Source organism: Telmatherina bonti, assembly GCF_933228915.1.
Source record: "Telmatherina bonti genome assembly, chromosome: 8".
Classification (NCBI taxonomy): domain Eukaryota; kingdom Metazoa; phylum Chordata; class Actinopteri; order Atheriniformes; family Telmatherinidae; genus Telmatherina; species Telmatherina bonti.
In genome coordinates this window covers 18,200,652-18,227,255 of record NC_136626.1, presented here as the reverse complement: position 1 = coordinate 18,227,255, position 26,604 = coordinate 18,200,652, and the positions used below count along the sequence as shown (strand labels likewise).

General features: G+C 37.8%; 1 protein-coding gene across 1 annotated transcript; it reads left to right on the top strand.

Annotated features, from left to right (window-relative positions):
• Positions 1 to 25,097, top strand: armc9 (armadillo repeat containing 9). Its single transcript, XM_079245527.1, has 25 exons — positions 1 to 81; positions 315 to 440; positions 921 to 1,091; positions 1,450 to 1,605; positions 1,745 to 1,837; positions 3,256 to 3,280; positions 4,466 to 4,623; positions 4,965 to 5,063; positions 6,786 to 6,821; positions 8,566 to 8,600; positions 8,712 to 8,823; positions 9,530 to 9,622; positions 10,820 to 10,910; positions 11,464 to 11,587; positions 12,734 to 12,873; positions 13,252 to 13,328; positions 13,770 to 13,844; positions 14,421 to 14,511; positions 14,727 to 14,782; positions 15,490 to 15,588; positions 16,122 to 16,237; positions 17,212 to 17,381; positions 19,144 to 19,243; positions 21,318 to 21,502; positions 24,905 to 25,097. The coding sequence occupies exons 1-25, from the start codon at positions 7 to 9 to the stop codon at positions 24,925 to 24,927; spliced, it is 2,526 nt and encodes an 841-aa protein (XP_079101653.1). The 5' UTR covers positions 1 to 6; the 3' UTR covers positions 24,928 to 25,097.
• Positions 25,098 to 26,604: the final 1,507 nt, after the last annotated feature.

Sequence of the window (26,604 nt, the reverse complement as noted above, 5' to 3'; positions counted from 1 at the left end):
TTGCACATGAGCTCCAAGGAGCCAGCCAAGATGGGGGACATCTTGGCAGCCGAAGCAGATCTTCTTGGAATGATCAAAGAGGTGACACATTTAGGCAATACCTATTCATTCAAATATAAATTATAGGAATGATCAATAGACCTCTATTAAAATAAAGCATAAATAGCACTGACCCATATAGCACCCCATAACATTAAAATACATCGCAAGGCAATTATTCTATGTCTTGTGTATTCTGTTTGAAAACAGTTTCATGTTGTTCTGATTATTTTTGTGGGAATACAGTGTCTGTTATGCTTGTGTCTTTCTTCTAGTACCTGACGTTTGAGGAATTTGAAGAGTCTGTTCAGAGTTTTGACAAGGAGTGTAAAAGCAAAGGCAAGCTTGTCTCAAAGCCCCGAGGTTGTACTCTCAGAGATTCAAAAACCTACGTCATTCAGGTAATTACACAATTCTTAAAACACATTATTTCCTCATGGTGGTTAATTATCCACACAGGTACTGTCTGCTGATGGTAGGAAGAGTGCTGAAAAGGAGAAAGGATATGTGCTCTCACAGTGCTTACTAACATGACACATACTGCAGAGTTGCATAAAAATCTGACGGTTTAAATGATAGTGTTGTAAAACTCATTCACTGGTTTTGTAGTATAACACTCATAGCAATGTAGACAATGAAGTTATGACACATGCTAAATAACTTGTTTTAAATGCAATCAAATTTACTTTTTCCCTAGTTTTCTCTCTCTCACTTATTTTCTTGTAGCTGGGCCCATCTGTTAGCAGTTTTTGAGCCAAAATATATGTCAATGTGGATCAGTTATCATTGTCTGATATGCAAATAAATGTCTATAAAAAGAAACACTTTATGTTGGTGAATATTTTTTCCCTACTTATTTGCTTTACATCTGTCTTTCATAGAAAGACCTCCTTAGCTCTTTTGATGACGGAGACCAGAAGGTGTTCTTTGAACTGTGGATGGAGAATATTCCCTCTGAGGTAAAAGACGTTGATGCAGAGGCACAGAGCCTGGAGTTCTATCTTCACATCCACTTCACTATATACCCACTGAGGAGACACCCTGGCAGACAAGTAGGAAAATAGAAATGTCTCTTCATTTATTTACTGAAAAAGAAAGATACCGCGACAAACTTTATGTGCTGTTTCTCAAAATGTCCACTAAGCTGCGCCACAAGCCTTTTCTTAGTATGATGTAATTGCCATAATATCTCATTGAAAGATATTTTCAACCTCTGGGGTATGATGTACCCTGTGTGTGCAAAAAAGGAAAAGGAAAAAAAAAAAGCTACGGTGAAAGCTGCTTCCTTAGTCGTTGGTGTTTTTACCAAGATAAAAGACGTAATCATGTAACTGAAAGGAGCTGTGTTGTTACATTGCATTAAAGACTTTAGATGAACTGTTTCACTGCCAAACACATTTCTGTCTGTAGGACCGAGCTGAGTTTGAGGAAAGGATTTCCTACTTCAAGCAGTATCTTGAAACACGGGGAGCAGCTCTGAGCCAAACCACAGAGTTTTTGCCTTACTATGCTTTGCCTTTTGTTCCCAACCCAACTGTTCACCCCTCCTTCAAAGATCTCTTTCAGGTGCTCAGAGCATTACAAACCTTTTTTTTTCTATTATTAATATTTGATTTTGTATTGTGACATATCCCTTATTTCCACCTTCAGAATTAATCTTGCCCTATCATCTGTATTATTGGTAACATTCATTTTGTGTGCTCAGGAATTCTGGATACCACAGTTGAAAGATAAGCTGGAGAAGTTCCTGTCAGTGACACTAAAACCATCCAAGACTCCAAGGCTGATGATTTTATACGTATCCTTTGTCTGTGCTTCACTCAAGCATGCAGAAAAAACTCAACATATCAAGTGTTATAAATCCTTGCATGCAAGCCTTGTGACAGAGATGTCCTAAGTACTAAGGGGGTTAACAGTACCGTGTTCTATGCATTTGCTTCATGGCGAGACAAAAGTAACCAGCAGTTGCTTCTACAACCACTCAGACAAAGTTCCCTCTAAGTAAAGTTGTACCGGTACTTTCTAATAACCAACTCAGCATGCACTTCCTCTGTCTTATGAAAATGGAAATTATCAGCAACTTAACCACTTCCTCTCTATTTCAAAAGTAGATACGGTTTGTTGTTTTGTTCATCTTTATTATTCTAGACCTGATATGAGATTTTATCATATTGGAAAGCAGTGTTTTTGTGAAAGATAGTCTTATTTGTTTCCAAGATGCGACGATTTTGAACTGATAACGAGTCCTTACACCTACCAACACACTTGTCAGTTATACCAATCACAAGACATTTTATCAGTATATATTTTCTTATTGAGGGAAACGATACAAAGAGAAGAGAGTTTATCCTCGTTCTGAAGCACACGCCATTTTTACTTCTGATGGAGCTAAAGCTCATCTAAAGCTGTGCAAGATAAAAAAAAAATAATTGAGGATATATGATCATGTCAGTTGCTTTTGAGAAAATTGATTGATGACTTGGGCTCAGTAGCCTGGCAGGGCAGTATATGGATTTGAAATGGTTTATTATAATATAAACTCAAGCCGTTACCTTGATTGAGAAAAAAGAAAACAAGAAGATGCTGCTTCACAGATAGTTTCCATCAGGTTGGAAACACTCCTGCTAGACAGTTGCTACAAGACTATAAATAGTTCTTTGAACTGGTGTTTGATGTAGTTCCTGTGTGGGGCAAAAAGCGTCAGTAGTATTGAATCTTAAGTCTCTCACTCATAACTTCTGGGGACATCAGTGATAATGCTTTGGTGTTTCTCTTTCTTTTTTCATTTTTGCCATTTCACACAAATTATACAAAGTATACATTATATGTTTATAAACTGTACAAATTAAAATAACTTAAACCTATAACTTATTGAAAATACGGCTCTAAGTGCTTGTAGGTACACTGGGTGATGACTTTGTTTGACTGCTGAAGGGTGTTGGTTAATAGAATGTTTGATATATAATTTAAAGAAATCAAATATTGACTTTCAATTTACGTTTATTTATACTATAAAACGTCAAACCTAAATCCTAAACAAATGGCAATTATGAGTTTGACCTGCTCAAACAGGATCTACGGTATATTTTAAATGGTCTTGTTAACTCAAGCAAGATACAAAACCTTTACATACAGAAGTATCAAACTCTGAAGAAAAAAAGCTCAGATACTGAAACCAGAAAAGTTTTTTTTTTCCCCTTAACACAAGCCATCCAGAAGGAAGGTGTAAAGAGTACTAAAGGTGAATATAACCAGAAAGAAATATGCCGCAATAACTCCAGATCAACTTTTTTGGTTAACTTGTCTGATCCTCACAATTTAATTATTTTTTTCTGTAAAGTTAACTGAATAAGAACAAAACTTAAAACTGTAAATCACAGGGATTTTACTGGTATTTTTATGTCTTCATTTAATGTCTTTTATCTGTGTCGTAACTTTAGAGATGAGGTGGCGTTTCCTTTTGCTCTTCAATCCATAATTTTGAATCTAATGTGTCCGAGACCACACCTGCTTATTGCATATTTGCTTAAGTCTGCGTAGACAGAGGCTATTATTGGAAGCCTTGCAGAAAATTACCTGTGGACACAAGTTATTGTAAATAAAGGCTGGTAAAAGTAAATAATTACTTAACTTTTCCTCAAAGATAGAAAGTGCACGTAAAATGTGTTGGGTCTAAAATAAATGAAGAACAAGTTGCTTTTTATTAAAGTATGCATTTCTTACAAGAAAGGCTTGTGGATTCGCACCTAAATGTCACAGCTACAGGGAGTCCAATATGCATATGGATAGGAAAAAGAGAGAAAAAAAAGCAAAGATTCCACATAATATGGATCAGACATCTCTTGTGTGACTGCCAACTTCATATTCATGAATTGTGTTACTGCCATCCCTAGACTTGGAGATTACATGCCTCAGTGTACAACAGCAGACACTAGAATCTCCAGGTTCTGCCGGAGGTTTTGCCTTCCTGTTAAAAGAGAGTTTTGCTTTCCACTGTTGCCTCATGCATGCTCAGGATGGGGGATTGGATCAAAGTAAAAAATATGTGCAATCTGTTGGTTTCCTTTAGCTAGACTATTTTTTATAAACTGGTTGATATGTCTGTGAAGTGCCCTGAGATGTCATTATTGTGAAGTGGCACTAAACAAAAAAAAAAAAAACTGAATGAAAATGAATGTAGGTATTTCTTTTATTAAAGAACAAAAGTCCAGTTCATTCCAGGGAGGAGCAAAGGACAAAGGCAACTGGACATATGTCAGCATTTTTTCTTTACAAATGTTTAATTGGCAAACGTAAAATAATAGAAATGAATTAATCTTTTCTTTTTCAATCCATTTTAAATATTTTTTAGAGCGATGTTTAGACATTTTAACCCAATGAAACTCATGATGTGATATGGTCTTTATGTGTTTATGTAACTTCACAGATGACATACAGCAGTTACAGCTTCAACTTGCTGAATCAGAACGACGTGTCACCAGCTATATGCGGAAGTTTAACAAGATGCAAGTCGACTACCACAACCTGATTGGAGTCACTGCTGAGCTGGTCGACTCTTTGGAAGCGACAGTCAGTGGGAAAATGGTAGGCCAGGCTTGCTGTTGGGCAAACACGTAATAAGAGACAATCTATAGCTACAAACTACCTACAGCAGATGGGCGTAGGGTAGAGACACACTGAACATCATGAACTAATGATTGGTGCCCTTACGCAAATCATGTAATGACTAAATAAAATGCCAATCTTAATCTGTTGTAGGATGTGCAAAGTTGAATTTTACAAATTCTAATTTTAATAAGTGCTTTTGACACAGTAAAGTTTCAAAATAGACTTTACGGCTTTTAAGCATGAACTCACTTCAAGGAACTATTTTCTTCACCGTCGCTGCATATTTAAACTTGACGAAAAATGCTTTGTTTCTGCAGATCTCCCCCGAGTACCTGCAAAGTGTGTGTTTTCGTCTGGTCAACAGCCAGATGAGGCATAATATGGTGCAGAGCTCAGATTTTACCAGGCCTGGCACTGTAAGTAGCACACTCAGCCATCCCTTTTTTGTCATTCACACCTTGATAGGAAAATATAACAGCGCAAGGCCTTAGGGAAAAGTAAATTCAATAAAGGACTGACAAGTGTCAACTGGGCAAGTACTGAGAAGAACCATGTCACACAGGGTTTGTTTAACACTATTTGGAAAGGACTTTTAAACACGAATGAGTGCCAAGTTTCTTTGTACTTCTTTGTCATGAGTCACAACACACATCCTAAATGCAAAATAGATATCCTGGAAACTATTGAATAGACCTTAATTTTGCTTTACTGGGGTTAAAAACTCCAGAGAAAGTAAAAAGACAACTTTTCAACTTTGATTCTGGGAAATGAAATATTTTTCCAGTTATAGTGGCTAAATAAACTTAAAACCTTTTAAGATTTCATTTTAATATGAAGTAACTGTTGCAGTGTGACTTTGTTGCATAGAATAGTTTGCTGGTTCTAATGCTCTTACAGGTTCAGAGTTTGATCAGCTTCCTAAGTGCTGATGTGGTTTATCCTGAAGCTGAGAACCAGTTTAAAACCCTTCCTTTAGGTCACTGGGAACATTTGTTAAAACAACACTTGTTATTGGTGTTCTTTGTAGATCGATTCAAAAATTTGTCAGTGACCACAGTGCAAAGAGTTGGCATCCTGAATCGACAATATTATTCTGTCTCTCTTTTCATGCAGTTTGCCATCTGAGTATTGACGATAGGGAATTGTGAACCGTTAAACAAAGACTCGTGACATTGATCCGCAGTGAACTTTAAGTTCTTTATCGGCAAGCCGAAGTTTGGAGTACCTTCATAGCACTGTCATGTTTTTAATTGGATTAGCAGGAAAACATATTTAGCCACAAAAAAAAAAAAAAAGGTCCCATAGCAACAAAAGAGATTACCGGTATTTGTGTAATAAAAATACCCAAATACTTAAAACACTCTTGTTATGACTTCAACTTCTTTTGCAATGTTTCATAAACCAAAATATCCTTCACTTTAATGTATGTATGAGTTACAAGCGCGCCTGCATAAAAAGATTATAACCAAAAGAGCGTCACTACTCAAGCAAATCTGTCCAGACTCTGGTGCTGCTCGCCAAGTGAGGAAGGAGGCGGAGGTGATATCGGTGGGAGAATGCCCGCCTGTTTTGTTGACAAGAATGACAGCAGCTTTCTGGCAGACAAGTTTTTTTGTTTGTTTGTTTTGCTGACGGATAGTTATGGCTTTGCCTTCATGCATTATTGCAGGTTAAGCTGGTTCATTCAGACACGCTGCAGGGAAGTTGTGCTGAGAAGTGATTCAGAACCGTCCAGTATTTTCAGCCTCACCTTGTCCTGCTCCTTCTGTTGTCATGCTTACATACTGACCACACCATCCCCCTACAAAAAAAAAAAAAAAAAAAAAAAAAAAAGTGTATCTTCCTTTTTATTTTTACATTAGAACGGACACATTCTGTAACTAAGTCGGCCACCAGCCGTGGTACTTTATAGCAAAAATAATATTTATAATTATAATTGAGTAGTGTAATGTTTTACAAAACTGTAGACAGGTGGTAAAAATAGCTGAAAGTTTGTAGAAGTATTCATAATAATAGAAAAAAAAACTGTCTACAGTTGTGCTTGTTATGTTGAATTCTCATATCTCCATGTTTTGAACTGAACAATCTGTGTGTGTTTGTGTGTGTGTTTTGTGTCTGTGATGCTTCTGCCAACAAAGGGATATTACTCTATGAGTCCCTATGATGATGGCTATGTAAGTCTCATATGGTTTCATCTTTTCGTCTTGTCCTTGCTCCACATCTCATCGTGCTTGTACCTCGCTTCGTCTCCTTCTCTTCATATAGCCATTATGTCTGCTCCTCAAAAACACGAATGCATTTCGTTGCCCGACCTTGTTGTTTTCAGTCCATATTCCCTTTGTATAATTATTTATTTCCTGCTTGGCAATAGATTGTCCTAGTTAAGAGGTTTGTTTGTCTGAGGAATGACCCCTTTTTGTAGGCCACTTATGAAGCCAAACAAGAGCGTCTTTCAGAACATACCCCCTCATTTTATTCACTTGTTCCCAAAGACCATAGGCATTTTTCCTCTCCTCAAATCTCCTTATTGGTTGTCTGTCTTTTTATAGTTATCTACTAGGTTAAGTTTTCTCCCCCTTATGTTTAATAGTATAGTATTTAAAAGAATTTCGCCAGACACCATGACAGGACAAGAATAGCCAAGACAAGATGCTTTGAAGTGAAAACATGTCTCTCACGCTCACATTGTCAGACAGGAAGGGTTGGATTACAGTCGTATGAAAAGAGTCGACCACAACTCTTTATCATAAGTGCGATGACTCTTAACAACGTTCAAAGCAGGCACTTGGGATTAGCAGATTTTTTTTTTTCTTTTTCTGTTTGCATAACTGCCATAGAGCATCAGGTCATGATGTTACAAGGAAAAGTGACGATCAACCTGGATTTGAAAGGTTAAAACAGTAATTAAACAAGTGTGCAGTGCTTACAGCTGCTGGTAAAGGGTCAACATTCCTGGTCATGTGGATGTGATCTTTGTTAGGACTATACAAAAGCTAAAGCTTTTCCCTTTTTTTTTTTTTTTTTTTTAAGAATAAATATGGTCTTAAAGTTTTGTTGGAGAAAAATGATGTTAGAATTGTTCATTTATTTGATTACAATTTTGAATGAATATTCTTCATTTGAGAAATAAATGCCATAATTCTTAGTAAGGTATCACTTGCACAGGGATTTCAGGAAAATATTTCCACCTGTTCCTCAGGGTAGGGCATGATTACAGAAAAAAAGAATCCAGGTTTCACTATTCCCTCCCCTTTTCTGGATTAACTACTGTACAACAAAGCTAAAATGTAATCTGACCAACTGATACTTCAGACAACATGGATCACTCCTCTGACTGTATGCAGCCTCCAGCCTATATGTCCAACCATATAGGCTGGAGATCACAAAGATTTAGATTGTGTTTCAGAGGTCAAAATCCCCTCAAATGAAGAAAGAAAGAAAAACCTAAACTGGTAAATTTACTCATCCTACAAACACTGAAACACACACACCACCTCCATTATTATATTTATATATATATATATATATATATTTATGGTTGTTCGATACCATTTCTTTTTATCTCATATAACTACAAGTTTAAAATACTAGTAGCCTGAGGGATAACGGCTGCACAGATACTAACCCGTCTTCTCCGGTTTTGTCATTTATTGCATGGACGATGTAACCAAATCATAATGCAACGCATATTTCACTGTTAAGCACGTAACCCAAGCATGATGCATGCATGCCTAAAAGACTAATAATCACCTTGATGGGAATTATCTCAAGTGTTGTAGAATAGGGAAACCTAAAAATGAAAAGGATCACAAAGATCAGATATCCAGTTTTCAAAATAGCAGGTTTTTTTTATGCACATTCAAATTAAAAGAATGTGATCAATGAAATGACAAGAAAATGTATTCCATTTTTCTTTAGGCCTCTTCTATGCTTCGGGCTTCCATTGCACCACAGTAAGTCTGAAGAAGTGTTTATTTAAGTTAATTACTTAGTTATTTTTATCTGCTAATCTGCATAGTTGGGTGCCATGCAAAAGTGAGGGTGGCATTTTGATTTTTCTCCAGAAGGCCGAAGGAAGTGCCAATGCTGCCCTCATTAGATTATGACAAGCTGAAGAAAGACCTTCTTGAGGGCCCAGACAGACTTAGATGTCTGCTGTTGCAGGCACTACGCTGGGTAAGATTTTTATTTTGTTTTTAAATTCTTTTCTTGACCAATGACCAACTCACATGTATATTTTTTTATGTTTATTAATTTATTTGTTTGCCTTACTTTTACTTCTAACTTTTTTAACAATAGCCTCCCACAGACAGAAAGAAAAAAAAATCCAAACTTATCTTAAAAAATGACTTTTGCATCTTTATTTTACTGAGGAGTTCTTCTTATCAGTTACAATGACCGGGCTTCCAGTACAAGCCCTTATTTATTGGAATATGCTTCCTCATTAGCCTTACTCCGTACAGCCATATGTAACATGGGTGTCATGTCAGTAATAAAGAGGACATTCTGCATGTAGTATACCATTTAAAGTGTTATTGTAATTAATAAAAAAGAGTACAGTGAATTTGAGGTGCTGTTATTAGACATTAGGATGGCTGTGGCTTCGAAAAAAAATGTTCTTTAGTTGGACATTTATTGGTTTGATCTCTAACTTCCCCAGTTCACAGTATGCAGTGACCATAGACCATGTTGTCATTTTGCTTTTTTGTTTGTTTTTTTTTCATTTTTCTATGTTGGAAAAAAAATCCCGTTTGATGAATGTTTAGCTAAATTAATGACAAACATTGCAACCTGAGAAATGACAGTTTTTGGATATTTTGTAAACGGTGTCACATTTATCTAATTGTCAGTTTCTAAAGTGCTTTTTTTTTCTTCTTTAAAGAGACTCACTCGTTCACTCCCTGGTGAACAGAGAGACACAGTTCTTCAGGCCTACATCAGCAATGATCTGCTGGAGTGCTACAGTACAAAGCAGGTGGGTTGGTAGTTTAAATGCAGTTGCAGAGAACATAATTGTGATAGATTCTTCCCAAAATTATTTAAACACTAACTGCGCTGGTGGTGTCTTTTTTTCATCAACTGTTGGCGCAAAAATAAAACGTACAGTAAATAGAAAACTTAATTAATCCCAAGGCTTTCAACTCCATACAGGTCTGACTTGATGGACTGGAACATGTGCAGGACGCAAATACATTTGTTTCTGATTGTGTTACGGTGGATGGGCAGCACAGACTGGATACTAAGCTAACATAGCATTTTTAAAGTCATTGAGATTATTTTCGGGATAGTACAGAATTCACAGTCGATATACTGCAAAAGAAATAGCAAAGATATTAACAAAGGTCAAAGCTAGAGACTCGGATTGTATTCCAGACTCCATCATCATAAAAAGGCTGTATTATAAACTCATTTATCATGATTATGTTTTTAGGAGAGTAAATGATCTTGTTCTCCCAGCTAGTTTTTTTTTCTCCATGCTTGCAATGCCATTCTTTGAACAGCCTGTAAATGATTCGCTAGTCATACTCTCAATAATTTGTTTATTAAAATACAAACATAAATTTTCTGTACTTGACTATGCAAAAAGCATAAGTAAATTGTCCCAGAGTAACAGTAAGCCTTTATTCCAGTGATGGTTCATATAAATATTTTGATATAAATCACTTTAAAGGTACTGTAAAAAAAAGGAAGAAAGAAAGAAAAAGAAAATAGCAGAAAAGAAGACATTTAAGTTTAGACAAACTTGACAAGGGGTCATTGCCTTTGTTGTGTTAGCAGCACTTCAGCATTGCTGTGAAGTGTGAATCCTGCAAAGACTAGCTGCCTCGCAAAAGTTTAGAATTTTACAGTCGTCTCAAAGTAATGTACACATTGAAGTTAGGGAACGACTCACCACTGAATCAGATATTAAATATGTTGATTTGCATGGTAAATTCAGCAGCGCAGAGACCATAAAATGATATAACAATGCATGCATTGTCATTTGTCATTTGCTACATGATAGTGTTGGCTAAGTTAGCATTAGCATAAGCAAACGTTAGCAAAGAGAAGGCAGTTGCCTGCATGTTTATCCCAGAATACATCAGTTTAGTTTGTTTTTCCATATTCAAAGTCACCCACTATTAAACACCAATAAAAATATGTGTGTATAATTGGGTTTTTTGTTTCTTAGAAAACTGTGCTCCAGTTATTGAGATCTACAAACGAGACTGTCCGACAATACATGGCTCGTCTCATCAATGCATTTGCTTCTCTTGCAGAGGGTATGTTCTCAACTACTTTTAAATGTAGTGAAGCAGATTGTACCTTTGTAAGGCAAAATATTTTCTTATAAGTACTTGTGAAAATTTAGACTGATGCAAGACCTCAACTGCTTTGCATTCAGAAGTGAAACTATTAGTCATGCTCCATAACAGCATGTTGGTTACAGTATCTGTCAAGTATTTGGACAGATCTACTAGGGCATGGCTAAACATGCCCTAATTCTTGACTGGTACTGTACTATGGAGGTCACTTTGTAAGAAGAAGAAGAACTGGTGAAATCTGTGGAACGTCTTGCAGTGTGATGTCAGTTTTCAAGTTCCCCGTTCTGTACAACTCATTACTTTAGTCGGGTTTCTCACTGGGAAATTGTTTAGAAATCAGTTGTATCATATTCTTGCCAGTTCAAAATTGTATTTAAGCTTAACATCAAACAATTAAATATTAAATAATTCAAACATTAAATAATTTTTAATTGTCATGTTGAGCCAACCATAGAGATCTTAAAAGTTTAAGTACTTAAGATTTTAATTTGTGCTGTGTTTGTGATTACAGGGCGAGTTTATCTCTCTCAAATTCCCATTCTTCTAAAACTACTGACAGAGGCACTCAGAAAGGAGGAAAAAGAGTCGTTGACAAGAGAGCATGTGCTGGTAGCCCTACAGAAACTGAGCCTCAGGTAAAGGCTTTATGAGCTCTTTTATTTGCAGAGATACCAACCGAAAGACGATGAGACGTGGCCATTACAAGTTGGCATGAAATGTTTTTTAAACCCCTAAAAATTTTACACAAAAATAAAAAGTTTGTAAGTGGTTGCACAAGTGGCGTACCATGAAAACCAAGATTTTAGTCAATTTATTTTATTTATTTATTTAGCTTGTATTTAACCAGATCAAAGATCTCTTTTCTATAGGAAGACCTGGCCAAGATGGCCGCAACATACAGATAGTTAGAATGAAACGGTAGACATCACATGAAATGTATAATATTTCCAAATTTTGGATGTTACAATACAGTGGTCACAGTTTGATCAGTCTGTACAATCAATAGTATACATTGAGTCAGCTGTAAATGAGACTGTTGAAGCCTGATGCATCAAGTAGCCAGCCACTTTCTTTTTTTTTTTCTTTTTTTTTTTTTTTAAGTTAAATCATTTTTTATTAAGAATCTCAGTTACAGAAAAACTGAAACTATACATAGAGACAGAGAGGAGATATGTTGTGACAGTAACATCTGGGACCGTATCAGACATGGAGAGCAACATTTCTCTAAAATAAACAGTTTCAGTAGTGCGCCTGGATAAGTCTCCTGATAAAACTGTGTAAAGTGTTTAAGATTGGACTCAAACTTGGTAAATCTAGAAGCTGTGGTTTGTGACCTTACTCAACTCAAAGGTACCAGGTATTTTCTTCATGTGTTGAATTATATTCAAACATTAATCAATGTCATTCCAGAAATCAAGCGTTTCTTCCACTTAATTTTAGCTTACCTCTCACTTGTGCTTGAAAGTTGCTATGTAAAAAAGTCTAATTGAATTTACTCTTAATATGCTGTGGATGATCATTTCAGGACGATTGAACTGGAATTGGAAAAGGTTCAGCCATTTTAAATTACGTTTTGATAAAGCAAACATGTTTTTATACAACTGAATAGATATTTACTTGCTATGCTGCATCTATATTAAAAAAGACAGATATTTAACATTGTTAATTGGAAGACTAAAGAGATTATTAAAAGTCTAGAAAAAACATTTGTAAAACATTTTATAGGTATAAACATGAACCTTTGCTGTGCTGAAAAGCTAGGATATTTGTGCTTTTGCTAGGAGAAGCCAGCAGACAGCCATGATAGCAGATGATTTGATTCACTGGCTTGTGGATGAGCTTCAGGACTCAGACTGCCTCAGTGACTACACACTGGATTACTCCGCAGCTCTGCTAATGAACTTGTGTCTACGAACTAAAGGTAACAGTATGACAGGTCCAAGTAGATGTAAAGGCCAGACCCAGCTAGATATCTACCCATTTAACTTCCCCTCTCTTCACCCAGATCTGTCCTCCCACAGCCTGTGTACTTGATATTGTTTGTTGACAGTACTCAGTAGAAGAAAGACATATTTACATCCAATAAAAGGTTCAGAGTTCTGGCACCTCAGGCAAAACAGATACAGAAACAGTCTTACACACAGGAAGCATATAGAACATTAAAAAATACTGGAATTAATGGAATCAATTATTAATCCAAATAATACACTAAACAAAAAAGAAGTTATTGTTTGACAGAAACAAATTTAAAGAGTGTATCTGTATGTGTCTGTGTGTCGGATCGGCTGTTTTCATACAGGGAAAAGAAAGTGTGCAGAAAATGCCAAACATGTACTTAAGGTTCTGACTGACCTTCTTGGACACGAGAACCATGAGGTGATTTACACATCAGCGACACACCAAACACAGATGTTTCACATAGAGTTCAGGCAGTGTGATCACTGCAGGTTTTGTTGGATGTATCTTACATACCATATGAATCAGCCATTAGTAGTTATCACATAAATCCACGAATGCAGCTTTGCTACTAGTGGGTCTTTTTAAATTGGAAAAACCAGTACAACTGTAACCCAAGCAGATATGGGGAAAGCTGGTTTTAGAGATGAGTTTAGTTTCACTTGCTTCATACACAGCTATGTTCTGTACAATTAGGAATGCATTGTAAGTCTACGTTAAGTCTACTTTAACTATACCAATAAAATGTAAATATTGTTCCTTCTCCTGTGTACATAGTTCCTAATGCTTGTGCTGTTATAATGTGTCCAAAGATAACAAAAACAGCGATGATGTTTGTGGCTGTCGCGTTATTGTCCTCAGATTCGACCATATGTGAATGGAGCCCTGTACAGTATCCTGTGTGTTCCCTCTGTGCGACAGGAAGCCAAAGAGATGGTGAGATAGCAGAAAGGCTGTTTGAAGGAAACAGACATAGCTTATTTTTTCTGCTGCATTTGTTTTCCTTTATTATGTCAGCACAGTTAGTATTTATCATAGAATTTTGGCTAAAAACAGAGATGAAAAGCCAATAAAGAAAGCAGATTAACACCATTATTTGATATGCATGGGAATGATTTAATAAAAGCCTTTGCCAATAAGTGTCGTGCTGGATATTATAATGCTGAATATTTTTTATTTTCTTAAGACAGACTAGTTTATTAAGAGATTTTCTCACCTGGATAAATGGTTTCTTTTAAACCACTTCTTTTATTTGATTTCATTAAGTTCTATTAAATTCTCTGAGTTTGATTTTCTTCTTTTGTTTTTGTACGTATTTCTGTTTGTTGTTTTCATTGTCATATTTGCTACATAAATACTCAAAAGTTAATATAGTTATTTAACTGCAACATGTTGGTAATATGTCTGGGAGCCTGTAATACTAGCTTTATGAACTTCATCCAACTTTTACACTAGAATAAGCTAACTGCAGTAGAAAATAAGGCATGTAAATGTGTTCCCACATATGTGCAGAGCTTGGAGGAAATTCTTCGGTGCTACAACAAAGAGGAAAACCCAGATCTCAACAGACAGATTGAGTTCATCATCAAACAGCTAAACTCAGGTTTGTGAAAACAAACTTACTTTGTTAGTACACCAACAAGGCGTTAGCAATCCAAAACTAAGTAATCCTTACATTGGAAACTTTACCATTAGTTTTTATTTGTGAGTTGGATTTGCGTTTATTGAGGCAGTTACTGTATATGTCTTTTGGAAAATATATTCCAATGTGGCACAGGGGAGACGTGACATATTTTCAGTCTTTATACTCCTTTCCAGCCAATGAGGAAGATGGGCCAGAGTCAGATGATGAAGAGGAGGAGGATGACAATGATGTAAGACCCTCTCTCAGTTAGACAGTCATGATGGCAGCTTAATATTAAATTATCTCCTCATTGATTCAGTCCAGGCAGAACATTAAATGAGCCAACTGAGGGGAAAAGAACTAACGTGAAACAGAAGGAAAATGAGAGTGCGAGGAAGAGCAACCAGTGTTTGACTGCTCTGACACATTTCTCAAACATGTACTTCAGATGACTATCTTAACGTGACATGGATATTGGGTGTCTTTTACCTGTGTGTCTTGCATGTGTGTTTATGGGGGCTGCTGGGCTTGATGTTGTGGGAAACTGGGTTATCAAGATGAGGTATTGTAGTAAGTTACTGAGTGAATTACAGTGTGTGTGTGTTTGTCAAGAGTATGTGTCTTTTATGTGTGTCATCCATGGTAGTTGCATAAATTCTCTGATTGCCGTCAGACCACTGTCATATTCAGTGTTGTGCATTTTATAATTGTTTTTGTTGTTTGTTTTTTTGTTGTACCTGAGAACAGTTTATATTTAGACTGTCTGAGCAAATTTACCTAAATGAAAATGACCATGTTTATAGCAATCACCAAATCCCAAGAGTCTATTATCTTATGGTTAGTCATGTTGAAAGCATTACTATTGAAGTTGTACAAGTGACGGTGGCAGTTGTGTTGGAACTTCATGCCAACCACAAATTGTGTCATTTTAACTGGTTCTTTGTCATCTACGGACAGGAAGACTTAATGGAGACTGAACTTGACAAAGAGGAAGTTCTTCAGCCGCAGAACAGAGAACTGTCTGGAGAGACTCTACTGACCACCGAGTACCTGGGAGTAAGAGCAGCACACATGTACATATGCAGCTAACCTCAAGTCAGCCTGCAGACAGTGCAAGTTAATAGTGTAGTTGTAGTATTTCTGGTAAGTACTGACCACTTTAAGAAAACAAAACCAGACACGATAGAAGTGAAGGAAAAAAAAATGGGGGGGGGGGGGACTTCTCTGTTATGTGTGGCGTACTCAGTGTCATCCCCTGGCAGATTTAAATTTATTGTGCTGTTTTACTTCAAAATGCTGGTATAATACATATTCTGAATTCTGAAACAAGATAAAGCAAATATGTTTTCAAAACTGGCAACATTTAGTAAATCCAACCTTATAAAGTCTACACATTTACATTTCATACATGCAGACAGAAATCCGTGCATTTTAAGATGCTGGTTTTGTTAAACAGTCTCTCTGTTTAACTCTATGATGACAGAAAGTTCATCAATTAACATAAGAAAGACCCAAATAGCACTTTTTGCACATTCAATGTCTCATTTTAGTGTCCACATGCTACTCAAGTTAATGTTCCAATGTGGTAGATTATGACCAACATGACAAAAGTGAAGAGGAGGACAACACCTTTGACAGCGCCAAATGGTGATGAGCCGTTACAGCGACCTGTCACCCCTAGTTCTCTTCGTAATCTAAGCGTGGGGTAAGTTATATGTACACACATACAATGTTATTAAGTCCACTTTTACAGCTTGCTTTTACAAGGGCTTCTTGATGCCTTCAGCATGATAGCGTGAGCAAGAAATGCATTATTTTGGTTAAAGGTAAATGAGGTGGTGCGCTGCAGCAAGTGATTTTCATATGATTTGTGAATTGCCTGTCAAACCTGTAATTCAATAAAAACGCCTGACTCCTTTTCTCACCAAAAGAATGCTTCCCTGCTTCAACACATCTAATTCATATAAGGATGCCTGTCTCTGGCAGCTTTTTGTCAGGTTTACCATAAGTTTGATGACGAGCAGTTAACATGAGACAGGTGTTTTGAAATTGCTAAACATCCAGAGCAGTGGCCCGCAAGGACTGGAATTAGACAACGCTCATCTAAAGGCAGATCAGTTTACAGCATCACAAACAGCTCGCAGTCTGCCCTCTAGGTCATTTTGATAAGGATCATGCTGCCCCTTTTGTTAAACCAGCTGCAAAATGAAGCTTCTGCCATTCAAACTAGTTCAGTGGGTCAGAGCAACGAATGGTTCAGTTGCTCTGCCATAAATCATAGCAATGTCTAAAACACAAAGGAAACAATCTACAGGAACAGAGAGGAACAGGAATGACTTAAGTACTGAAAGTAAAACATGGTTAATACTCTCCATGCTTGACAGTAAGAATTAGATGAGTAATTATGAAAATGATGAGGCGTAAGGGGACAACCATTGAACAGGAGCATTATGTGTATCTGATATATTAACCCTATATTTAATCATGTTAAGTGGAATTTAGTCAGAGAGTACCCTGCAACAATGTAAAAGTTAGAGCTTTGAGAACAAACCAAACATAAGCAAATAGATTTTAAAAAATGTAAATGTTAAATATAAATAGATATTTTCACAAAATCACATTTTTTTTTTTTTATTTTTTTTTTTTAATGCATATGTTTTCTGCTTATGTTATGCACAGTGACCATCGAGCCATCTCTGAGACACATGCGAGCAGCAGGGACAGGGAATACCCCCAGAGCAGACAGAAGAACGAGGAAGGAAGCCTGCCTCCTTCTCGATACAACTCACGACCTCCTACACGCTCTGGCAGCCGCCCCAGCACCAATGATTCACTGCGACACAGCATTGGTGCATGATATATCTTTTCTTAATGTTTCCAAATACACTTTGCTAATAGCTGATTTAGTAGCACTATAACCTGCTAATAGCAGAGTAAAGCATTGTCGACCACGTCTCATTTCTTTGGCTATTTCCTCAGCTGGAATTTTGCTGGAAAATTTAATTTCCTTTCCACCTGCTGCATTTCATTTGATGCTTATCTGGTTTATTTGAAGTGATGCCCAAGGTCCATAAGGAACACAAGCCTTTCCAGACAAGGAAGTACCATCCACATCCTCAGAAACTTTACCCGATAAAGAGTCAGCAAAATGAATGCCAAGCGGCTAATGCCATATTTTAGCTTACTTTAAATTTGTCTACAGAGCAGCAGATTGTCTTCCTTTGTTGTTGTTCCAAGAATATTTTGTTATTTTTGTTATTAAGTTACTAATCTTATATTTGTCAATATAGAATGAATTGTCAACTGAATTTATATTGTTGCAGCCATCATAAAAGTCACCGATGTGGTAGAAAAAGCATAACCTGCTCTTACTGTTGTGCAGACGTCTTGCAGTTATACTTTATGTTAATCTACTCTGATGCTGCTCTCCTGCTTCTAACCATAGACCTAATAGTGAATTGCAAAATCTTTTTGTTAACATTGTAGGACCCAAAATTCTTCAATAAGCAGAGTCTGCTCTGTCCCTTCTTCTACACAGCTTCTGTGTTGAGTTTTGAATTCTCACTGTTCTGAAGTCCTACACAACCTGTACTTTATGTCCCAGAATGGAAAAAGTGTTTGGTTTGTTCATAGTCCCACTCTAATCCCCACTCATCACCTTTATTCTTTTTTTTTTTTTTTTTACATTCATCATGAAGTGATTGTTACCATGATATGAGGCAGGCAGCCACTTCTCTGTACTTAGCCTCATGTCCATCACTGACAGACCCAACAACAGCAGTTTTTGAGTATTTTTGAGGGTGACAGAACTCTGGAAATCAGAGATGTACAGATTGAAGATAAATAGTAAAACTATCAAATCCTGTGGTGCACCTGTGCTAGGGCCAACCTTCTTGGATGCACAACATCAGCTTCACAACCTGTGGACCATGTTGTCAACAATCCAGCTTGCTGTGGAGGTATCTACCAGTATTTTCTGGTGCAGTAGTGAAGGTTAGATTGTGTTAACAGCACAGGAGAAATCAAACAATATGATCACCGTGGTGACGCCTGCTTTCTCCAGATAAGTGAGCTTGCTGAAGCTGGAGTCTTCAATCCCTTTTTGACCTAGCGTTACTGAGGTGAGACAAAGAGTCCATTCAGAGCTTTAACGGTGTCAGCAGCTGGTCTGTAGCCACTGAAGATGGGTGAGATTTTTTTTGTTGGGTACTGGAACAAAGAAGAAAGTCTATCCAAGCAATAAAACTTTCTCCTGATCATCTGAACATCCCACAGTAACTCCCTTCCTCCTTCTCTCAAGCCTCCCTTCTTCATTCAGTTGATGTAATCTGTCTCACACTCATGGCATTAATATCATCATCATGTGATTCACAGAAAGCATTTCACTCTGTAAGACCCTAAAGAATTCCTTTTAGCTTCTTGAATTGAATGGTTGTAAAGTTTTGGATTTCTCATTAAATTATACTGTGCAATATTCACATTTGTCTCTTTTATGTTTTTTTTTGTTTTGTTTTTTTGTTTTTTACTGTGCATTTTAAACATTGTTTGCTTTATTCCAAAAACTGTGAGATAAAGCTGCTAATTTCAAACTCTTGTCACGCTTACATTCAGATTCAGTTTGTGGACGGTTCTCCCAGGACTCAGATTTAGAGGGAGCATATGAACGTACAACCAGAAAAGGACATTCTGAGGAGGAACACAATCAGCACAGGTAGATGTTTACTGTGTGTGGTTCTGTCTGTGTCTGTCTGATTCATGAAGGTTTTCTTACCACAAGTTTATGCAAGTGTAGATGCTGACAAAAAAAAAAGTATCATGGACGTAAAGTTTCATCTTATGTCATTTGTCATTTTTGTTTTTTATTTCGGGAAAATGGCATGCTATGAGCTGAACCAACAGTTGCGAAACCATATCGGCGCAGCTAAGTCCAAACAGAATGAGTGGGGAGAAGTAAAACTTAACTTCGTGATGACAATGTTTTGAACAACATGGTGCACTATGCAAATGACTAAACAGGAAAGTCATTTCCGTTCTAACTTTAAACTTGAATATCTTAAACAAAGCATACAATTATGAAAAAAAACAGCCATGAATAGATTTGAACAATTTGCAGGTGTTACAGATTGGTGCAAATGAACATAAGCATCATAACTGTAGAGGCTCCTGAGCAGCCCTGAGAAAGTACGTGTGTGTCCCCGAGGAGAGCTGGCGAGTGCTGTTGGACAGCGATGGGTGACTCAGCATTGCCAAGCTGGTCTGTGAGTCTGTGACATGCGTTTAAACGAGCAGCAGCTACAAAGCGACCCATTCAGTCCAACCTCCCATGCTTCTCCTCTCCTTCAAATCCCAGATGAACTTGACTCTCAAATTCCCCCCCAGCAGTAATGAGTCCCAGGAAACAGCTTCAGTTATCCCCCCTCCCATTCCTCAGGAACGTAAAACACCTCCACAAAACATGCTGGCTGAGTATAAACAGAACAGCCTCATTTCACCCCAGTCCGGATGACAATTCATTAATAGTGAAAGAAAGGCCATTCATATGGAATCTTAGCAACACGGTCATGTGGCAAAGGCCACATAAAGCAGGTGTTTCTTTTGTGTTTGCTTCTAAGGGTAATGAAAAGATTATGTAATTTGCATGGTCTTTTTTTCAAAATAAAAAACCTGCTGGTGAGTCATACTGGTTTCCACTCTGTTCAGGTTGTTCCCCCTTCTGATTGCAGTAGTAAGATTTTATGGACTAAAATCAATTAATGCAACAGATTCACGCCAACTGGACTTGGCTGTTGAATGAGCTTGCAAATATCATGCCTCAAGATAGTTTCGGAAATAAAATCTAGCTTTGTTACACAGTTGTCACTGATGATATCAGGACTGGTGGAGCCACAGTTTGTACCATGAGCAGAAGCAAGAATTAAATCCGTCCATTAAACGTGATAGGATTGCTACACAGGATGTAGGTCATATGGCTCCTGTCTGATAAGAAGACGGGGAGAATTTAATCCATTTCCATGTGACTGTATGCGGAAAGAGACAATTATTCAAGTGATCCTGTTTCTTAGATATGTAACAGCAAAGTTCAGTTATTTCGTCTTGTTGTCCTCATTCATCCCGGTTTCTTCATTCGTTATATTCTGTGACTGCTGCTGATGAAGATTAAATGTTCATTTTACTATTAGTAATGTTTCCACACCAGCCACAGTGTGTGTGCAGGTTAACTGGAATAAAACGTACATGGCATTCGTCAATACAACTTGTGCAAGTCCCACAAAATTATACTTCCTTCATATTAAAATCCAAAAGAAAAACTTTAAAATGCTGTTTTTTTTTATAACATTATCGGGCAGTGTAAAAAATAGTAAGTACAAGCATATAAGGAGAAGCCTGAGACTGTAAAATCTCAAAAGTATCACCACGCTATTAATAGATTCTCAGCCATCCAACTGATCAATAGTGTATCACCAGAATGGAGGCTATTGACTGAAATGGATACTAAGTCAAGGGCATGAAGTCTGTAAGGTGTTGACAAGAGGACAGCCACAGCTTCTTTGCCTTCAAACTCATGTGAAATTATTTACTCATGTCTGTGGCATCTTATATGGACTGAATCAAAAAGATAATCATGTGTCAACCATATGCACGTGGTGAAAGGCGACACATTCCCCAGACATTGACTGCTTCATTACACATCGTCTTTGTGGTTGGGATTTTTATTTGTAATATCACAGCATCACAACAAATCTCTCTTCTTTTCGTTTTTCTCTCATTCCCTTTGCCATCAATAGTGAATATATTTCTGCATTTACAAGCCAGCCTAAGATTCCACGCACACCAGACACCACAGCCGGTCAGAACACGTCTCACCGGGATTGTGGACTGACCCTGGCACCCCAGCTTTCAGAGTCGGAGCCGCAGCAGAGCAGCCGGCCTGCCTCTGCCAGCTCTACAGAAGGAAGAGGAGGTAGTGGAGGTAAGCATATGTTAAGCGTGGTAAATTGACACCAGCAGCAATAAGTGTTGGCAAAGTTTGGCTCCAGCTGGTGTCTTCATCCATTCTGTCAGCAGCTTAGGAAGGCAGCCGGCCGTGATTTTGAGGTTCAGTGTCTTTCAACAAAATGAAGCTACTTAGGGGTCCTTAAGACAAGAGAGAAATCATTTTACCAAAATTACATTTCAATCATTCTTAGTGTGTGAGAAACCTGTTTGGTTTTTTTTTTGTTTTGTTTTTTTTAAACTCTGAGCTGGATTTTATTTCACACAAGGACAGGATTTTATCATCTTAAAAACCTTGCCAGAGCCTGCCCATTTCTCTCTTTCCATCACAGAGATGCGGATGTATTCCTTATTGTAGATTTCTGTAATGGTCTGCTCTCTGGGCTTCCCAAAAATAGAATTTTTTTAGCCTACAATTACTTCAGAATTCAGCGGCACGAGTTCTGGCAAGAACACATTACAGCAGTTTTAAAATTGCTCTGTTGGCTCTATGTGCATTTCAGAATTGATTTTAAGGTCATTTTCGTCATTTTTTAATTATTTGTCTGACCTGCTTTTAAATTACGAGCCCTCTGAGACTCTGAGGTCCTCTGGTACCAGCATTTTAGTTAATCCCGAAGTTAGGACCATTTATGGTTGAGGCCTCTTTCCACCGCTATGGACCTTATCTGTGGAACAGCCTAACGGAGAATTACAGGGCGGCGGAGACTGTGAATTTTTTATGAAGAGACTTGAGACCCACCTTCTTATTTTAGCTAAAAAGGTCTGAGGGCCCTGCACTGCAGCCCTGCAGCTGTGGTATAGGCTCTGACCTGCCCTGATCTGGGTGGTTGCTGTGGCAACCTTCATGGACATGGCTGGGCTGACTCTTGCTATAATCGGATCCCCAAAATAAAGAGACAGAAATGAGGGCATTCATGTATGTTTAGAATGCTATATTTGTGCATGTACGTGTTTGTCTGTATGACTGCATGTGAGACACAACAACAAGTGTGTTTTTAAATTGTTTACTTTGGTGTGTGAAGGCCTGTTTTACATTAATACACATAAATAGTTTTATCATGCAATACACTTTGTGTTAACATAGTGATTTATTTTACTGTGTGTGTAATGCAAATGGAAATGTTATTGTAAAATAAATTACAGAAAAGAAGGAGACAAAATAAATATGTTAAGTAAGTACATATGACCCTTTCAGGCATCTCATCTAAAGAGTGCTCCATGTGAAACTAAGCATAAAACTGTTACTCCCACAGATCTTTCCACTTTGAACTAATACTATCCATCTTTATACTTGCAGCAAAATGTAAACGTGTTAAAAAAAAACTCTACGGGGGGTATCATTTCTCATCCCCGTAGGACATAGATTAGATGATACTGAATCACTACACGGTCTTTTTTAGCCTAGTAAATGACGTGATGATATTTAGTCCCTTCCAACACTCTTCTCTGTAAAAATGTAACTTTATTAAATACACTCCTTCCTAACTCTGTTCCATAGGTGCAGTTTTTGATGTGGTCAAATGTTTAGCCTTCTGACACACACTCTCATTCTGACTGTCTTACTTTCACACACCTTTCTACATTAGTCATTTCCCTTTCTTCGAACAGGTTTCGAAAGGTTTTATTACAACTACATACTCCAATTGTTTCCTGAAAACAAAGACAGACTTATAACACAATAAAAGTGGAATTTACTGTAAGATGACAAATCATGCTCCAGTTTCCTTGAGCTCTGATCTTAAATTACCCATCTAACTGGAAGGTTTTAACAAAATCCGGCATTGTGTTGTTTCAAGGCTTTTGCATAACTCTGTTGACGCAGTTGCCAGTGTTTGGCAATTGTTAGGACTCAGTTGTCAGGAGACAGAATAATTTTACGTGAGACCAATGCGTTGACTCTCTCTGATTAGACTTCAGCTGCCTTGATCATTACGTTTCACTGTACATCACTGACCCCCTGCCTTGTCTTCTTTAAAAATACAACATGATGCATCACCAAGACCATTTCGTATTTACAAGCGCAAGGATTTTCAGGGTCTATGTACAGTCAAGATGAAGGATTCTGTCAAAGAGCATTTTATCTCTCCCCCCCCCAACAACCCCAAAATGTTTGTAGTTTATGGTTTTGATGGGTGATGCATAGAAGACTTGCATATATCTTCCTCAAGGCAAGTTCTACAAACAACACAGCAGCCATTTATCACTGTCACAGTTTACCAGTATTTTAGAGAAATTAGGAAAAGCTAATTGTGTTAAGTCCCTGTTTGAAAGAAGCAAGCAGCTTCATTAACTGCCAACTGCACATCTTACACTAAGAACTTGAGTGGCTGCAGAAAAGATCTGGTGCTCTTTGCTTGCTGATAACATCTCGTCATGCTTTTATTCGTCTTAACTGCATTTTATGAGCGATTACCTCCTGCTCTTCTGATGGGTGCTATTACCATGAAGCTTGTAATAGCATCCAGTGCTCACTCAAAGACACCACATCCCCTTGTGGTTGTCTTGTGCTTTGGAGGCCTGGCAAGCGTCAGACATTTATTGCCTTATGACCAAATCACTTCCTGTAAACATAACCCGACCAGAATGTCAGTAAGCAGGCACATGGCAAACAATCAACTTTCCTATTTAGCATTTTTAGCTTTAATTGGCAGGTTTCAGCCATTTTATCTTTTTTTTTTCAAGCTATTTTCTTATTAATTTCTGTTAAGCTGAACATGTAACTGTCAGGCAGTAGCCCATCTAATATTTGCTGCCTGGTGCAGCAGGGAGGGAATTGCAAACACAGGCAAAATTCACTCTAAGCTACCTTATGTAAACAGAAGTTCTGTAAACGTCAGAAGCCCCACGGACAAAGCTGTGATAAAAAAAACTTTTGCTTTGCTGCCTTGGCCACCCATTCAGTCAGTGCAAACAAGGAGGGAAATCTCTGTCGTCTTTCCACATGGAGAGGATGGAAACCACAGCATTATCCTAGTCAAGACAGGTCAAGCAAGCTGACTGAATGTGACGACAGATCCCTGTTTTGTTGCCATGCAACCAGAGAAGGCAAAGAGAGCACACCAGCATTTCTTAGGATTCTCATTCCCGTCCTCAGTGACAGCTGCAATAAATAAATAGGACTATTTTTCTTGATCAGAGAGCAGTATTTGGGTTTTTTTTTTGTGAAAAAAACAGAAACTTCAAACCCTCACTGTTGAAATGCAGAGGAATGAGTCTTTTCTGTTTTGTTTTTTTTTTGTTAGATTTTGTGTTCATCAGATAAACCTTTGGAATATTGCATATTTCAGTCCACAGGATCTTGCAGTGAATAGATGCCGTAAATGTTCAGTCCACCCTGCTCCTCCTTCTCTTTATCCTTTTCTCTCTTCCTCTACAGGCAGCCAGTTAAAGAGGAGGTGAAGAAGGAGCTGTCACCATGGGGTAGCACTATCTCCCCAGGACCATCAGGCTTCCTGTAACATCATCCCCACAGGTTGTGATGAGGGTCAGAGCGACAGAGATGGTCAAGCATCAGCAGCAGCAGCAAGAGGAGGAAGACGAACGGGTGGAACAATGTGTAGGATTGTGGCTCTCCATTTTTTTGGCTCTTTTGGCTTCAAAACATTCTACGTTGGTAATATAATATGAAGGCAGATGATACTGACAACCTCCAGCCATGCAACACTGTGCACTTTGAAGCTCCTAAATTTTTGTTGTCTCTCTCCTTAAGGTGTTACTTGGAACACGTTGAGCTATAAAAAAAAAAAGTTGTGTGTAACTTCCATACTGATTAACAGATTCCCAGAGAAGCCTCATTTTGTGAGCTCATGCTTTCAAACTTGACCTAAGTTAGGGTTCAAAAGGTGTGTCAGGCAGATGAGTAATGCACCATGTGTTGCTCACAGGTCAGACTTAAAAATTCATTAATCTTCTACATGTCACAACCGTTCTGTATTGATTTATTTCTTGTGTTTTTCCAACCTTGTTTCATCAATGAACGGTGAATGTAGAAATGAATAACATCTTGAATTTGCATTGCTTATATTGTACATTTTCACAGTTTGCAGTTGTGAAGTGCAGCACTTTTGTTGTAATGCATTGTGATGATTTTCAGCAGTTTGTAATAAATGTGTCATAACACCTGTTTGCCAGTCTTTGCAGTTGATATTTTTAACTTCCAAGGGTTTTCTTTTTACCCCCATGCCACATCACAACAAATGGTAAAGGAATTATAAAATCATAACATAATCAGAAAATCACTTTCCCATATTCATTTAGCCTTTTATCAATGGTATGTGATGCTCACCTTTGACCCAGAGAGAAGAACATAATCGTGATAATGATAATCATGTAAACTTGACCACTTCACCTGAAGTCTACACATTCCATTAGCATTCTGCCGTACCTTCCAACTCTCTTCTTCATCCCCTCTTTAATGGGATTATCTGTGCTATTTGACATTGTATGTGCTATTTCTGTGATTTGCTACATTTTTAAGATTCGGAGGGTGTGTTCTGCAAATTGTATGTGTGATATTACAAAGTGACCTAAAAAAGAGGAAGAAAGCCGATAATGATGTTTTCTCCCCAGAGAGGAAATCCAGTGATTTTGAGTACCGTTGTGAAATCATGATGAGATATGTCATGAAAAGATTCACTGATACAAATCCTAAGGAGGTGTAACCGATCTGACTGCCTGTGTACCTGGTGATTATCTTTAAGAGTTTCGACACCCCAGTGATGTCCCCCCCAAGGCGTGTTGCATAAGTGGATCATCATGACAGTTTTTCGGGCAGATGGAAAGCAAAAAGCAAAAAAAAAAAGTTAGTTCTTTGTGGTATAGATCTAACAAGGTTTACATGTAAACATGTCTCAGAGATTTGTGGCCATATTTGTGGCCATATTGACCTGATAGCATCACACAGTTGTTGCAGATTCATTCATTCATTTTCCGAACCGCTTATTCCAATTCAGGGTCGCGGGGAAGCTGGAGCCTATCCCAGCTGGCTTTGGGCGACAGGCAGGGTACATGCTGGACAGCTCTCCAGGCCATCGCAGGGCCACACACAGAGAGACGAACAACCACCCACGCTCACAC

Coding starts and splice junctions, on each gene's coding strand:
- armc9 (XM_079245527.1), top strand. CDS start 7: ATGAGCTCCAAGGAGCCAGCCAAGATGGGGGACATCTTGGCAGCCGAA. Junction 8,601..8,711: donor CGGGCTTCCATTGCACCACA/GTAAGTCTGAAG, acceptor ATTTTTCTCCAG/AAGGCCGAAGGAAGTGCCAA. Junction 8,824..9,529: donor TGTTGCAGGCACTACGCTGG/GTAAGATTTTTA, acceptor TCTTCTTTAAAG/AGACTCACTCGTTCACTCCC.